Raw genomic sequence first — 15,427 nt, forward strand, 5'->3', positions numbered from 1 at the left:
TGCAGATAATATAATTTCCTCTTCTGTTCATTCATTTTCCAGCCTTGTTTTCTTCCAGGTCTTGTTGCTCTCCACCTTCTCCTGCTGTGTTGCTGTGTGACGTGTCCGCCTTTACTTCGCCTGCTTCGCTACCATCTCATCTCAATCTCAAGCCGTAGAACAACCTGGTGGTGCAGCCCCTTTCATGAGAAATCAACCTGCTTTTGATTTTGTTTTCGTTTTTTATTTTTCTTTTTTTTTTTCTTTTTTTTTTTTCCTCGATTTGTTTTTCTTCAGGCCTTCAACCTGATAGGGCACAGACAATGTTAATTCATGGACCTTTTACTCCCTCCTAAACTGAGACTCAGAGAAGGCTGGGCCAGTGTGAAAAGGGGACGGCTGGCTTAAAAAATTGTGACTCCCAAACCATTCCCCACTTGTTGGTGAACGGAGGACGTGGATTTAAGCTCTGTGGTTGATGTGAACGGACATCTCACCTGAGCAGAACATCCCGGGGGGATCGGGAGCTCTGCACGAGCACTGGGATCTGTCCACTCCCAGTCTGCAAACTGTGGGGATGTCCTGTAAAAACATCAAAAAATTAAATTTAAAAAGCAAAGACATCCCCACCAATTCTGTCCCTTCCTCTTGGTTGTGGGCTTCAGCGCCCGGTCCTGGCAGCCTAGCTCTGAGCAGCAGTGCGGGGGCCCCCAGCCCCCCGGGGCTGTGATGTGCTCGGACTGTTTGTCTTATTTATGGAAATTGGTGTAAATGTTAGTTTAAAACTGAACATCTCATGTGTTTTTTCAGTTCTAACTTGCTGTTCCTTTTTTGTGGAAAGTGTTAAAACAAAATGTTTTTGGATAACCTGTTTCCCCTCACGTGGTTCCCCTTGTGGTTTTCATGCACGTTAGAGGTTCGCGCAGAGCAAGCAGCCCTGATTTTAGATGCGGCACGCGTAGGTCCAGATTTTGGGTCAGGAGCCCAACTGGATTGAGATTTCTGGGGAGGTTCAAAATTGGGATTTCAACCTCCCAGCTTGGAGCTCAGCTGGTGTGAGTGGTGGTGGTGGGTTATTGCTTCACTTTCCCAGGTTGTGATTCGACACCAGAGGTTGATACTTGCCCAAACCCCTGGGCATGCAAATTTGAGACCAGCAGGTCCTTTGAAAATTCCTGTTTTTCCTCTCCTGTGGGTCAGCGAACAGCTTTTCATGCTGAAACAGCGCATTTAATTCCACCTGCGGAGGCCTGTTGTTTGCTCATCCTCGAGAGCATCCCTCTGGGCTCTGGTCTGGGGTGGGCTCCTGCTCCATCCATGATCCATCGTAGTTCTCTGTCCTGGGTGGTCGGGATGCCACAGCTTGATAGGAGGCTGGATGCACCTACGTATGCTCCTAATTCGGTGCAATCCTGCTGAAGTTACCTGCGTGGGGCCGAGGTTTTGCAGGATTTCTGTTGCAGAGAAGGTGCAGGGTGACACGTAGCCGCCCGGTGCCTCTGCACCCCAGCTGGGTCTGACTTTCTGCTCCGTGATGTGGGGGCTGTTTGGAGCTGCAGCGTTAGGGAGTAAAGGCAGAGCTTAAATCAAAGCTGTTCGATAATCCCTGCTTCTTAAATGTCTGTAAAATCTAAATGTAAGAAGTTATTGCTGGTTTTGCAAAGGTTTTCTAGATATTTAAGAAGGTACCGCTTATGGAGCTGAGTGGTGCGAGGCTTCTCCCCACCCTGGCTGCAGGTAAATCGATGTGTGTCAGGTCGGGTGCTTGCCCTGCATTTGAGCACCCCTGAACTAGGAGAGAAACTGGGACTAAAAGCCAGGTGTGCATGAACAAGCAACTGTGCAGCGACCTCGCTGCCCCAGGCAGCCCTACCGTAGCGGGATTGTGCAGCTCCACGCAGTTGCTGCTCTTGTGTTTAAACCGGCTCTGGTTTCCCTTTTCTCTCTGTTTTCCAGGCGATCCCAAGTAATTGAAAAATTCGAGGCGCTGGATATTGAGAACGCAGAGCACATGGAGACGAACGTGTCGGCGGGAGCTGCCCTTTCCAGCGAGACGCGGCAGGGCAGGAGTGAGAAGAGGGTTTTCCCACGGAAACGGGTGAGCTGCGGACCCAGGTCTCGTGGTGGCACCCACAGCCCAGGATGTGGGGTCTAGCTGTAGGGTTTTTGCCCCCAGCTGGAGCACGGCGGGCTCGTGCACGAGGCAGATTGCTGCAGTCCTTGCAGCGGGTTTGCTGCTCACTGCTCAGCTCCCCGGCCTGGCTGCAGATCAGAGCAGAAAATCAGGTTGTCTTTTCTCTTTTCTCCAAAATAGAAAGAGGGAAACATCAGATCTGGCACGGCAGGATGCCACCGTATGGCGTGAAATAACAAAAGAAACAGGCAATCTAGAGAGTCCCAGTTGTGCTTAGATAAATTGGGAACAGCTCAATGCCTGAGAGGCCTGAAAAAATGTATTGCCAGGGAAATGACACTGGTTCGGAGCTTGAGATGCCCCTTAAATATGTGGATTTTTATGCCACTGCCCTAGTTCTGCGCTGATCTGGGCTCCCATTTTCTTTGCACAGGACTTCACGTGCGAAGGGGCGGCTGTGGGCTCCATCCTGGATGTGTCTGCATCTCCGCTGTCCCCGCACCGCCGGGCGAAGTCGCTGGACAGAAGGTCCACGGAGTCCTCCATGACGGTGAGCCACCGGGGCTGTGTTCCTCCACCGTGTAGGTGGATGAAATGAAAACCTGGTTCTCGTCCTCTGCTGCTTTCTCTATAGCCAGCGTGCAGGACGTGCGGTGTGGTCGTTGTTGGAGCAGATAGCTGAGTTTCAGTGACCTGAATCAGGTGTGGCTGCTCCTGGGAGTCCCAGGGGCTCAGCCAGAGAAGAGCTGCGCTTTTTGCCTCTTCCCTTCTACTATTACAGAAATCAAAACATTTTCAGGTAATGGATAGGAAGCCAAGTTCACGTTTGGCTTGTTAAGGAGGGCTGACGCGTGGCCCAGTTTCCAGCGACGCTTCCGTGATGTTTATGCAAGTCGGTGTCAGCGGAGCGAGGTCTCCGAGGAAGGGCTGAAGCTGCCGGCCGCAGTTTTCTTCCATTTGCATGTTTCAAATACTCACCAGACCTGGAGGCAAACAAGCATGAAATACCCTCTTCTTGCTCTCCACCCTGCTGTAGGAACAAAATAAATACACTTGCTAATCTCTCAAAGAGATTACACAGCCATTGTAAACATGAGCTGCATTTTTCATAGACGGACAGCTTCTATTCAAGGACTTCTCAGAAAAATGCAGTGGCTTAACATTTCTCTGCTAGCTTTTCATGTAGATTGTACAGCCAAAAGCATGATTTTTAAATTCTTTGTAATAAAAAGGTGCAAGGAGTGAGTATCAAGTGACAGTGCCCGTCATCTAATGAAGGCAAGAAAATCACGCAGTCAGTGGGAAGCATTCAATACGCCCTTATCGTGCCACTCCTGCTGTAAAATTAGCAACATGGGAAAAACCTGCGTGCCTGCTGGCTTGCAGCCACGATTGCAAGACTCTCCCCTGCCCCTCAGGTTCGCAGTATCAGCCCAGATCAGTTATCCAGCAGGATAAAAACCGAGGGAGAGTTCATCCTTTGTTAGGCGCAGTGGGCTGCGGTTCGCGCCCGTGGGTGTCTCTCCGATCAGTGCTTCATCTCATTCTGTTCTCTGATGTCTGCACCCCTCGGTGGCAGCTGGCCCCAAGCTTTTGGTGCCGCAGCAGCTCTGCGTTGGGCTGAGCTTGTGCTCGGGGGAAGACAGAGAGAGGATTGTGCTGGGGAGAAACCTGCCCGCCCCGGGGCTGCGGTGCTGCCAGCTTAGCAGCGTCTTTGCGGCTCTCTTTGGCTGCTTTTACACCCTGGCTTCAATTTTAAGGAAACTGAGAGGTGTAGTAAAGTAGTACGAGTGGTGCTAAAGAGGGATTTGTCTCTTTTGCAGACGATTCTTGCTTCTTCCCAGTTGATAAATAACAAGCCCGTGAGCAGCTGTAGCACTTGTTCTCCTGTTTTCCTTCCCTGCAAAGTGCGTGGTTGGGAGCCAGTGGTTTTTGATCTGAATTGTAGATGCTTTGCTTGCAGCCTCTCCTTTGAAGGCTGTTGAGCCCTTTGTGTTTAGGGCTGCCTGTGAAGCTCTCCTGTGGTACCAGGAAGGGCTTGTGCCTGACCCAGACCCTGGGAGCATGATCCCACCTGCACTTTGGCACAGGAGAAGCAGGCAGATGGTGTACTGCTCTCTGAGGGTAGATCAGGGCTGAAATGAGGATGCCCAGCACTCCTAGCCTGCTTCAGAGATGGATGCAGTCACTGCAAATGCAGTTTTCTCTCTGGTTTCTTTGCCTCTTCAGAAGGCACTGGTGGGGCTCGGTGGGCTTGTTGCATGCAGCCACATCACGGCCGGGCTGCTCAGGCTGGCGGCTCTCCGCTCGCTCCTCCGCTTCTCTCCCCTGCATTTGCTCTCCCCTGTGACTTTGTGCTGGATTCCCACCACCGTGGGAGCACACAAACGCAGGATGAGCTCCCCTGTAGCACAGATTCATCTGAACTGGCTTCCAGTCCCTGCTTTCCCTTGCTCCTCTTGCTGCAGCCCATGTCGGACGCTGCAGCTGCATTTCACCAGCGGGCTGCTCTCCTTTCCTCCCCCGCTGCCCGCAGCACGTGGAGCAGCCGGAGGAGCTCAGCCTCGAGGGAGCGAAAGCATTTCCCCCACATCCTTCCCGGTGCGCTGGCAGGGCTGGGGAGGAGGTAAGGGCTGGCAGGAGTCAGCCCACACAGCTGCCTTGCTTCTCTCATCGCTCCAGCATCCCGGTGCAGGAAATAGCAGGTGTCGTTTGGGTGGTGCGGTGCTGGGATTCCCTCTATTTCCAGGCCCTGCATATGGGCACGCAGCCTGGCGTTGAATCCATGCATGGAATAATGTGTGGTTTTTCCCTCCTAGTAGGTAAGAGAGGGACAAAAATGCTTGCAGTCCTGCTAATCCCTCACTTCTCCTTCCTTTGAATCCTGGTGCAACAGTACGAAATCACAAGTGCTAGGAAGGGCCTAGCCCGAATAAACCATGCAGCAGATCCCTGCGCCTCCTCGGAGCAGACGTTTAGCCTCCACGCAGCGCAGTGATCCAATTTCGCTGTGGCTGGTCTCTCTGGGTGCTGTGCTGCGTTTTGTCAAGCTGCTGCCGCTGCCTGGTCCCCGGCTGGATGCGGCCGCTGGCGGCCCAGCCCGCGGCTCTGACCGCCTCTCTCCTTCCTTGCAGCCCGACCTGCTGAACTTCAAGAAGGGCTGGCTGACGAAGCAGTACGAGGACGGGCAGGTGAGTCTGGGGAAGCTCTCCCCACTGCGGTTACCCCCATTTCTGGCAGCTCCCACCTCCAGGAGAGCCTCGTGGCCGGGCGAGCTCTCCGCACGCGGCTGCGGTCGGTCCCGGGGGACGGGTGGCAATAGCAGGGACAGTGGGGACAGAGCGATGGGGGTGGGAGAAGCCAGAAGCTTGGGCAGACAAATCTGAAGGCAGAAGCAGTGTGCCAGGAATAGCCGGTGCTCTGTCCTGGGAGTTCCCAAGCCCCACATCTGGATGTCACGCCCTGGGTTCCTACGGAGCCGGGGCAGGCGCAGCTGAGCCGGAGCTGGGCTGAGCTGCGGGTACCTGCTGGTGCGTTGGGCCCAGGGGTTGAGGGCACGTCTGTAGGCAGCCAGGGCTGAACGAGCTGCTGGAGCGAGTGCTTTGCTACCTGAGCTCCCTTGGATAAGCCTGTGCTGTGCAGGGAGCCTGCAGAAGGTGCGTTCGTGTAGTCCACGTGCCAGGAACAGGCTGCAATTTAATTTCTAGGTACTGCAGATAAAACACGAACATTTTATTGCCTTTTTTTTTTTGCTTTTAATCCCTCCAAGGCTTTCAGTGCAACCACTAAAAGCACCCTTCTGCCAGTAGAGCTAATGGAGGGCTCCAGCAGTTCCCAGGGCTCGCGTGGAGTTTCACCATCAGGCGTGGGGTTGGTGCTGTTGGGGTCTGGCACTCGGCCGGTGTGGCAGCCGGGAATCCCGGTGGCTTGAACCAGCTCAGCAGCCCTTGTGCTGCTGCCTGCTGCTCTGGAGGGCTTCTCGGGGGAGCCAGGAGGGGAGAGGCTGCTGGTAACCACCCTGTGCTGGTTGTTTCCTAGTGGAAGAAGCACTGGTTTGTGCTGACTGACCAGAGCCTGAGATACTACCGGGATTCGGTGGCGGAGGAGGTGGGTGTCACCCCCACGGGCATGAAACCCGTTGCTCCTGGGGCTTCGTGCTCCCCGCAGACCTGCTGTGTGCCTCTCGCAGTGCTGCGGGCGTTGGGCATCTCCCCAAACCCTGCACCTCCTGCACGTATCCACAGCACTTTTGGTTTGCAAAGCGTTACGGTGTGTTTTACCTCTCCCCTCCCTCTGCAGGCAGCTGACCTGGATGGAGAAATCGATTTATCCACGTGCTACGATGTCACCGAGTACCCAGTCCAGCGAAACTACGGCTTCCAGATCCATGTAAGGCCAACGTGGGGAGGAGGAAGAGTCCGGTGGCTGAGCAGAGCCCCGGGACTGGGTGCTGGGTGGCTGCAGGGAGCACGGGGAGGTGCTGGTGGTGCATGTTCAGCAGCTCTGAGCCGTGCTCTGCTCTCCCCAGACGAAGGAAGGGGAGTTCACCCTCTCTGCCATGACGTCTGGCATCCGCCGCAATTGGATTCAGACCATCATGAAGCACGTTCGCCCGACCACTGCCCCCGACGTAACAAGGTAAGGGGGGGGTTCCCGGCCCCTGCGGTGGTCTGGTTTGCTGCGCAGGAGTAACTCCTCTTTTCTTGTCCTCGTCCTTTCTTCTTGCTGAGCCTGTCTGTCCCTGGAAGCTCCGGCTCTTTCTCTCGTCCCTCTCTCTGGGCTTGGTTTGGATACGCTTTGTGGGGATGCTGATAATGCTGAGTTACTCTTTAACGTGTGCACATTTCAAAGAGGGTTGAAAATGTGGCTTTAATTTGTGCGTAGGAATATGAAATACTGTTCCTATATCAAGGCTCCTCTGGATTCCCACCAGGTATTGTGAAAGCACTTGGAATCAGTTGCGCTGGGTTCCCCCTTTCCTCTGGCTACTGTTCAGCACGAGCTGCCCGTCCCCGCCGCGGGTCACGGCAGCGCGAGCCCAGGGCTCGACGAGAAGCTGTTTGGCTCCGATGTATTTTAAACTCCAGCCAGCGAATCGCCTCCCTCTTTTGATCTTCCAGATAGCGGCCGCGGCTCCTTCCCCTTGCGCGTTAGCAATATTCGCGTCTCCTCCTGCCGCCAGTGCCAGAGGAAGGGGCCCCTGGGTTCGCAGAGAACCGTCCGTGAGCGCTTGCTGCTGCGGGGAACAGGGCGTTTGACCTCCTCACAGCTTAACCGCGCCAGCCACGCTCCCACGGGCCACCTCTTACAGGCTTCCTGGACACGGCCGCACCATTAACTCCGTCTTCCGTCCTTCCCGTAGCTGCGGCGAGCAGGTTTTGGCCAGGTTTGCCCCTGGTGGAATGGCTCTTCTCACCCGGCGCTCTTGGCTGGGGATGCTCCGGCGTCTCCCGTCCCGTCCCGCTTGGCACCCGGCCGCCGGTTCCCAGCCCTGCCCCAGCTCCGCTGGGCCTCGCGGGGTCGCCGCCTCTCTCCTCACTCCTCTGTGTGTTTGATTTCCATGCAATCCCAGGAAAAACTTCTCTTTGAAACTATCCGTGCTGAAGCCCAGGTTGGAAAACTGTGTTCTCTCCTGTATTAACGTTTTGTGGTTTGTATATCTTGTGATTCACTGCATGCTCCTCCTTTTCTGCACCTCGGATGGGAAGTTCTGCAGTTTTCATTTATTTTTTTCTTTTCTTTTTTTCCCCCCTTTATTTTTTTTTTTCTTTTCTTTTAAACAAAAGCCAGAAAGAAGGGAAGAAGCAACCTGGTCTTGACACTTGGTTTCCCCACACTGGTATCTTCCGATGTGACTAGATGTGAAGATGAAGACCCGGGAAATTTGGGGGGACCTCCCAGCCTTTAAAGAGCCCTAAATGTTGATAGCCTAGCAGGTTACTGCATGACAGTAGTCCTGTGCTCACTGTCACTGCTTCTCCCCTGAGCCCACGCGACGTGGTTTGACTTGGCTTACCCCAGTGAGGCGCTCCAGGGGCCGGTTGTGCAGTAACTTGTTACGCCGCCTAAATAGCCGGCGAAGCTGAAGCCCGAGCTGGGGACGAGGGAATCAGAGGTGCACTCTGCTCCTTTTTCACCGGGCTGATCTCGGGTGGGGTGCACGTGGGGTCCGGTCACCTCGCTGAGAAGTTGTGAGCTGGAGGTCTGCGTTCACCGGGGGTTTTTGGCAAGCCCTTTGCTGCGGTGTGAGCGCGGGGTAGCCCAGCCCGTCGTGGCGTCTTTGGGCACGTCGTGAGCCCCCTCACCCTGCCAGCAGCCTGGGGACGGTGCTGCTGGCTCCCTGCAGCCCTCCTCTGCCCCTCCTCACCCCCCTGCCACGTCTCCACCGAGCCCAGCGCACGCTTTCTCGTTACTCCAGTCCTAATTACTGTTTATATTGCAGCGTGTGTCAGCACCCCGGGGGGCAGGTGCTGCCCTGCTCCCTGCCCTCCGCCGTACCCTGCAATCTGCAGAGGCGCTAATTACACGGTGCAAACGATAACCGTGCGGATGTAAAGCACGCACAAGGAGGACGGTGGCTGCTCCAGCGCTGGCTCTTTGCTGAGCCCCCAGCCCCGGTTCCCTGCAGCCCCCGTGCGCTCCCCGTCCACCCCTATAAAAACCGTCTTTCTGTTGCCTGACCCATAAATACCGTCGACAGGCAAAGTTCCCTCCTCGCCACGTGATGGGAATTAATTTATCTACAGTGGAGGAGGTGGGAAATGTGTGAGCAGAATTAAAAGCCGCGAGGCACTCGTGGGAGATGAACTGCAAAACTTTGGGGCAGCCCTGTGGGTCTCGTAGCGCGGCTCCCTGCGGCCGGCCGGCCGTGCCCTGGCACACATCCGTGTGCCCTTTGGGAGCTGCAGAGGAGGAGTGGGCTCGCGAGAGATGGCATCTCTAGAAATGCTGAGGTTCTTCTCCGTGGTGTTTAGAGCAACGTTATTTCTGTCTTCCACCGATGCCCGAGGGGCCTCAGGGCTCCCTTTCTTCCTAGCGCTCTTCTCCGTTTTAAGACGCCATCTCCTCGCTGGTTTACTTATTTAAAGTGCAGCTGTGATCACTAACTGGCTCCAGACTGAGTGCCTGGCTGTACGTCTGCTCTGGAGCCAGGCAGTATCTTCTAACGGTTGAGGAGCAAGGAGGTTTCGCTGTGGTGCCTTTTGGCTTTATTTTATTAGCTACGAGTGACAGAGCTGAAGAAGGAGTCGTCTCCAAGAACTGTTTTTAGCCGGTAACTGCCAGAATTTCTTGAAACCCAGCTCTACTGAGCCCGTGGTTTGATGGTGGATGAAAGTGCATCGGAAGATACCTGGCCCCATGCAGAGTCATCCCTTCTGCCCCGGTCTTTGGGTGTATGCAGGGGGAGCGGGGCTTGTTCCAGCGCTGGGGGAGCCCTACTGCTGCTGCTGCTGCTGCTGCTGCTGCTGCTGCTCCTGCTGCCGGCAGTCCGGGCGCATGTGGTCTCGTGGGCTGCAGCAGTGGTAGCATTGATTTGCCTGCGGCGAAGGGCCCAGACAGCTGCTTTCTGGCTCTTTCTCACTGCGCCCCTCTAGAAAGCTTTTCCAGGCTGTGCTGGAGCCCGGGGGATGCTGTGGTTGTGCTGGACGTGGAGAGCCGAGGGGCAGCCTGAGCAGCAGGGCTGTGCCTCAGGAGGCGTCTCGGGGGCTTCTGGTGGCAAAGAGGGGTCAGCAAGCGCCTGCCGTTCCTGCGGGACAGGATTCCTCTGCAAACTTAAACACAGCCATTTCCTTTTTTTTTTTTGATTTCGATCTGCATGTTCCAAGGCTGGCATGTCTACATTTAATGAGCTGATATTGCATTATGGATTACCCGTAGGTTGGAAACGGTATTGCCTTCCCCTGTTAACTCTCCCTGCTTGACGAGTATGTCTCCCCTCTCAACCCACCGCCCCCTAACTCAGCACTAAAAATCATCCCTTGCTTGAGAAACTGGCGTTTGCAGTGATTTCCGCGGCGTGTCCAATAACTCTTGCTCTCCTTGCTGCACCAACAACGGCGTCCGTGCCATGCAGCCCTGTGCCACCCGCGCCAGGCTGCTTTCCGTGGGGAGATCCGTGCCTTCAGCGCAGATAGTGGCACGGAGAAGTTTTCACCCTGTTAATGCCCTGCCTTTGCCAAAGCTCGAGGAAAACTGTACCACTGTTACCAGACACTCTGCGCTTCTCCACCCCACGGTGCTGAAGCCGGGCTGGCTTTTGGTGGGACCGGTGGCACCCTCCCTGCGAGCACGTGATGTGGCCGCGTCGACCAGCGTGTGTGCATGGGCAGGCAGGCACTGGGGGAGTTCTCAAAGCCTCTTTACTGCCCGTGAGGACGGTTTGGGGCTGCTGCCGGCCCCGGGGCAGCTGCCGAGGAGCACGGTCAGGATCGAGCTCTTCTGGGGGCGCTTGCACCAAGGCTTTGCACACCAGCGCGACCCGGGGAAGGGCAGCGGTGGCTCCCGCACCAGAGAGGTGTTGGGAGATGGAGGGGCAGGGGGGCACCCACGTGGCATTGGCTTGGGCTTCAGCAGCCCCTTTCCACCCGGCTCTTCAAGGCATGCGTGGGAGCACCTGGCCACCTCAAGCACACGCTGACGCTTTTCTTTCATCCTCTTTCTGTCCTCGCAGCTCCCTGCCGGAAGAGAAAAGCAAAACGAGCTCTTCCTTTGAGACCAGCCCAAAGCCCAGCGAGAAGCCAGACGCGGAGCAAGCAGAGCTGGACCCGGAGCAGAAGCGGAGCCGTGCCCGAGAGCGCCGACGAGAAGGACGTTCCAAGACCTTCGACTGGGCTGAGTTTCGCCCCATCCAGCAAGCCCTTGCCCAGGAGCGTGCGAACGCCGCAGACGCCTCCAAGAGCGGCACCGCCGCCTTCCCCAGGGACACCGGCACCGCTGACACCGACCCGGGAGAGCTGGAGCGGGAGCGGGCCCGGCGGCGCGAGGAGCGGCGCAAGCGCTTCGAGATGATCGACGCCGTGGACGGGGCAGGGCCGGAGGAAGCGCTGAGGATGGAGGTGGACCGGATCCTGCCCGTCCCGGCAGACATCAAACCACAGAACGTCCACGTGGAGATCGAGCAGCGGTGGCACCAGGTGGAGACCACCCCGCTGCGGGAGGAGAAGCAGATCCCCATCGCGCCCCTGCACCTCGCCCACGCCGAGGACCGGGACGAGGGGCTGGCGAAGCAGCACTTGACCACGCTGTTGGAGAAGGAGGTAAAGCGGTAGCTGTAGGAAGCCTGAGCAAGGCTTAAAAAGCTGTATTTATTCCTGCTTCGTGGTAGCAGTGAGTGGGGATGCTTGGGGCACAGGTCCACATCCGTTCTTGTTCTGCCAGCTTTTGTGTTCCCAGGATTACGTTTGTTAGCCTGCCTTCCTCTGACGAGATGAGCACAATAGATGCGTGTTAACCAGACTCTGAATTGAAGCTCATAATTCTGCCTGCCTCTGCACCTGTAGAGATCTGTGTCTGCAATTATGTCTACAAAATTATAAGCAGGGTTGAATTGCAGCACACGTCACAGAGGTTTGCTTCTTGTGGAGCCTGTATCAAACGATCTCAGGAGTTTAGGAAAAGAAAGGAGACTCAGCTCACTTGGAAGAGGTCCACGCCTGGGATAACAAAGGTTGTTGTTAGTCAGGATTGAGGTGTATCAGCAGGAATGAAAGCGGTGCAGGCGTGGAGTAGCCATGAGTATTGCTAGCCTGAACCCGGGTGGGATTTGCCTGGGCCACGCCTGGCACGGGCTGGTGCTGTCTGTCCTTTTCTGCAGTGAGCTTTACAAATTAAACTAAAATACAACATAGTTCTTTGGGGGGTGGAACTTGGCCTGGTAAAATGAAATCCAGATCACAGAGCAGAGCAAGGCAGCGGTGCCATCGGACGTCCTGTTTGTGCCTCTTGGCATCTCCTCTGAGCTGCTTTCTCCTGATGGCCGACCCCCTGCCCACTCGCTGGACGGTCTCTCTGTTTGTGTCCCTGCAGCTGGAGCAGAAGCAGAAGGAGGCCCTGGAGCTCCTGGAACAGAACCGGCACCTGCAGGACCAGCTGAAAGTGGCGCTGGGCCGGGAGCAGAGTGCCCGGGAGGGCTACGTGTTGCAGGTAGGAGAGCTGGGGGTAGAGGGAAAGCTGTCTTCTCTGCGCCCAAAGGGGACCATGTTGGACTTCAGGCCGGGCTGTTGTGGGCACATCCTGGTTAATGCAGAGATGGAGGGGTTCCAAGAGATCTGACCCTCTTGGAAAAGTTGCTAGTTGTCACCTGGAAAGGATCTCCTGCTTACCAAAAGCACTGATCTGGGATGCAGCAGCCAGAAGATAACGCTGCCTACTGGTTTCCCCAGGAGAAAACAAAACGCAGCCACGGTCGATAGGACCTCAGCAAAGCCCATCTCTGATCCATCCTGTACTGCGATTGCCTGTGCAACAGCTCTGATCCCCCTTATGAGTGCCAGGCATTCCCCTCAGGCAGGGGGTGGACGTAAGGCTGTCCACGTGTCTTGTAGCCCTGCAGTTCCTTCTGGAGTCAGGGCGTGATTCGCTCTGGGACAGCCCAGCTGCTGTCTTGGAGAGCTTCGGTGGTTTCTTCTGTTACAAGGTGCCTTTCCACAGCAAGGCCTGGAAATGGTTTGGAAATTTTGGCCAAAGAGTTGGGATAATCTCTTGGGAAGCCTTTCCTCCCCACATCCAAACAGCGGGCTTTTTGCCAGCCCCTCCTGTGAGAGCATCAGTGCTCCGGAGGAGGCATGAAGGCAGCTTCTGGCTCGGCAGGGGTGGTGTTTTGATCTGCTCACGTCTATTTGGCCCAAGTGGCTCTGGATCCACGTGGCCTTGTGTGGCTGCATGCTGTGCTCCCGCGGCAGCAAGCCTTACGTCCTTGTTTCTGAAGGGAGGAATTTCCCCTGGAGAAATTGCAAAGGCAGAGGAGCCAGCCCAGGCAAGAGTGTGTCTTCCCTTCCTTACTGGTGATCTCCTTGGAGGAGTTACTTACTAATGTATTATTTTGGAGCCCCCCAAGCTACAGTGCTTGCTGGGAGGAGTGCCATTTTTACTTGGCAATGCTGGAAAAGCATCCTTGGGGACCAGAAGGAGAAGAAAATGGCATCGAGCTAGCAAATAAGTCGGTGCTAGAGAGACAGTGCCATCCTCTTTTGAATGGCAGATTCAGCATCCGTAAGGCTGTTAAACGAGACCAGCAAGAGGCCAGGTTTGTCCGAGGTGCAGGGCTGAGCTCCTGCAGGGACACATCTTGCTGGAGGAGGAGAAACACGAGCAGATTCCCCATCTATCATGATCCCAATGTCTGCAGGATTTGCCACTTCATAGTCTGCAGCTGCCGCCCCTGTTTTGGGGCTGGATTTAATCTGCTGTATGGCAGCAGCTCGCGCTGGCCGCAGGCCCTGGCACCAGCCCGAGTTTCCACGACAGTGGAGTAACTCCTGCATCCCTGGAGCAAAGGCATCCGACCCCGCTTCGCCTGGGGCTTGGAAACCAGGGGACGGGGATCAAAACCAGGTGCTGCATCCACCACCAGGCCGGCCGTGCTGAAGGTGGCCGTGGCGCCTCGATGCGAGGTGGGGCGAGAGGGGAAGTCTGCAGAAGGGCTGAGCAAATCGTTGCTGCACTAAGAAGTGACCCAGCCTCTGACCTAGAAGTTGGGCAGGGATTTTTGGAAGGGTCAGAGGGTTTTGCTGCTCCGGTCTAATTGTCCCAGGGATTCGCCTTACGTTACCCCAGGAGCAGAGGGATTAAAGCCCTGTAGGAAGGAGTAACCCCACCAAACCCCACCAACATGAAGGGAAGGAAACCGATTATTATTTAGGGGTTTCTGCAGCCCCAAACTGCGGGCAAACATCGTGGCATTTTTTTTGGACTCACCCTCTGAACGCCCCCCCACCTCCATCACGCCTAATTTCGGAGAGGTTCCTGTGTCGGTGGGAGCCCAGCCCATCCCTCCCGAGCCCCCAGGGGGGCACCAAGCCCTCAGCCAGCCCCGTGGCGGACACCCGAGTGCTGCCGCGGCACGAGAGACGCTGTTCCGTAAGGCAGCCGCCGAGATAACCGCCCCGATGCATGTGCCGTGCACTGCAGCCTCTCCACCCTCCTGTAACCCTTCTCTCGCTCTCAGCTTCCTCGGGACATGGGGTGCCCAATGCCGAACCCAAGCGGGGGGCACGGCGGGGGCTCCTGCCCTACGCACACCGACCCGAGACGTCCCCAGCTCCGGTCACGGCGGGCGGGAGGGGGTCACGTACTAACCTGTCCCGGGCGGGTGTTCTTGCATGGTTTTTTGGTGTAAAGCATGAAATTTAACTTAACGTAACTGAGTGTCACATCTGTGGGCTTTCCTTACCAGCAACCAGAGTACAGCAAGGCAGGCCAAATTCCTAGGCTTAACGCTGTGCTTCTCTCGCCTCTTCTGTCTATTTTTTTTTAAAGATACATAATTTCTGTCGCCTTTTGCATGACTCTCTTTGTGAGTTTTCTCTTTGCATGCTACACTGCTTTGGTTTGAATCTCACAAAGGTTGGTTTCTTTTATTTTACATTCTCATCATACCTGTTCCCCTCCTTCACTTGTCGGGCTTTTTATTTTGTCCTTTTTTGTTTGTTTTTTTTGCAGGTAGCGAAATTAGAATCCTTCCTAGCCTTAAACTTTAGCATAACACCATCTCTCTAATGCGATGAGCAGCCAATAAGTCCTGTCTAGCAGTCACAGAAATGACATCGCCACGCCGGCTGTCCTGTCTCCCTGCGTTTTGGTGGGATGTGATGTCATTTGTTGCCACCTCACTTTCTGTTGTTGCTTTTGTTCGGTAGGACTGTGGTACCTGAACTGTGCACTTTTTGTTTCATGACAAAATGAACAAACACACTAAAAAAGCAATTCCTTTCTCCCCAGCCTGTTCCCACCCCCTCCTCCTTCTCACCCTTCCAGTTTTTCTCTCGTCTGTCCGTCTCTGTTTTACTGCTGGTGTTTCTTTTTTTCATTGTTTTTTTGGTTCTGTTTGATTTTGGTTGTTTTCTTTTTAGCCTGTTACTGTACAGCTGTTTTGATGTTACGGTCCATGTTTTCTGTTACTGGAAAGCAGTTGTCGCTCACTTAAAACAAAAAAAAAAGAAAAGTTGGTTAAAACAAAATAAAATTGTGCCAAGAACAAATCATCCCAATTGGAGCTTGTGGGTAGCAGCCAAATCGCTGTGAGGAGCTTTTCCGTGGCCTGCCTGGCCAGAGGTGTGACACTCAGAAGGGAGAGCCAAGAGTGTTACTAATCTC

General features: G+C 55.2%; 1 protein-coding gene across 11 annotated transcripts in view; it reads left to right on the plus strand.

Moving 5' to 3' along the window:
- The window catches only part of LOC121078569 (myosin phosphatase Rho interacting protein), a 70,675-nt gene that overhangs the window by 39,828 nt on the left and 15,420 nt on the right, over nucleotides 1–15,427 (plus strand). For all 11 annotated transcript variants that reach the window (XM_040574882.1, XM_040574886.1, XM_040574885.1 and 8 more), the window contains 8 exons: nucleotides 1,936–2,077; nucleotides 2,547–2,663; nucleotides 5,248–5,304; nucleotides 6,152–6,220; nucleotides 6,413–6,502; nucleotides 6,642–6,751; nucleotides 10,785–11,370; nucleotides 12,140–12,256. In XM_040574882.1, the coding sequence (XP_040430816.1) occupies nucleotides 1,936–2,077; nucleotides 2,547–2,663; nucleotides 5,248–5,304; nucleotides 6,152–6,220; nucleotides 6,413–6,502; nucleotides 6,642–6,751; nucleotides 10,785–11,370; nucleotides 12,140–12,256 (1,288 nt within the window). The remainder of the gene's footprint in view (nucleotides 1–1,935; nucleotides 2,078–2,546; nucleotides 2,664–5,247; nucleotides 5,305–6,151; nucleotides 6,221–6,412; nucleotides 6,503–6,641; nucleotides 6,752–10,784; nucleotides 11,371–12,139; nucleotides 12,257–15,427) is intronic.

This window comes from Cygnus olor, chromosome 15 (assembly GCF_009769625.2).
Source record: "Cygnus olor isolate bCygOlo1 chromosome 15, bCygOlo1.pri.v2, whole genome shotgun sequence".
Classification (NCBI taxonomy): Eukaryota; Metazoa; Chordata; class Aves; order Anseriformes; family Anatidae; genus Cygnus; species Cygnus olor.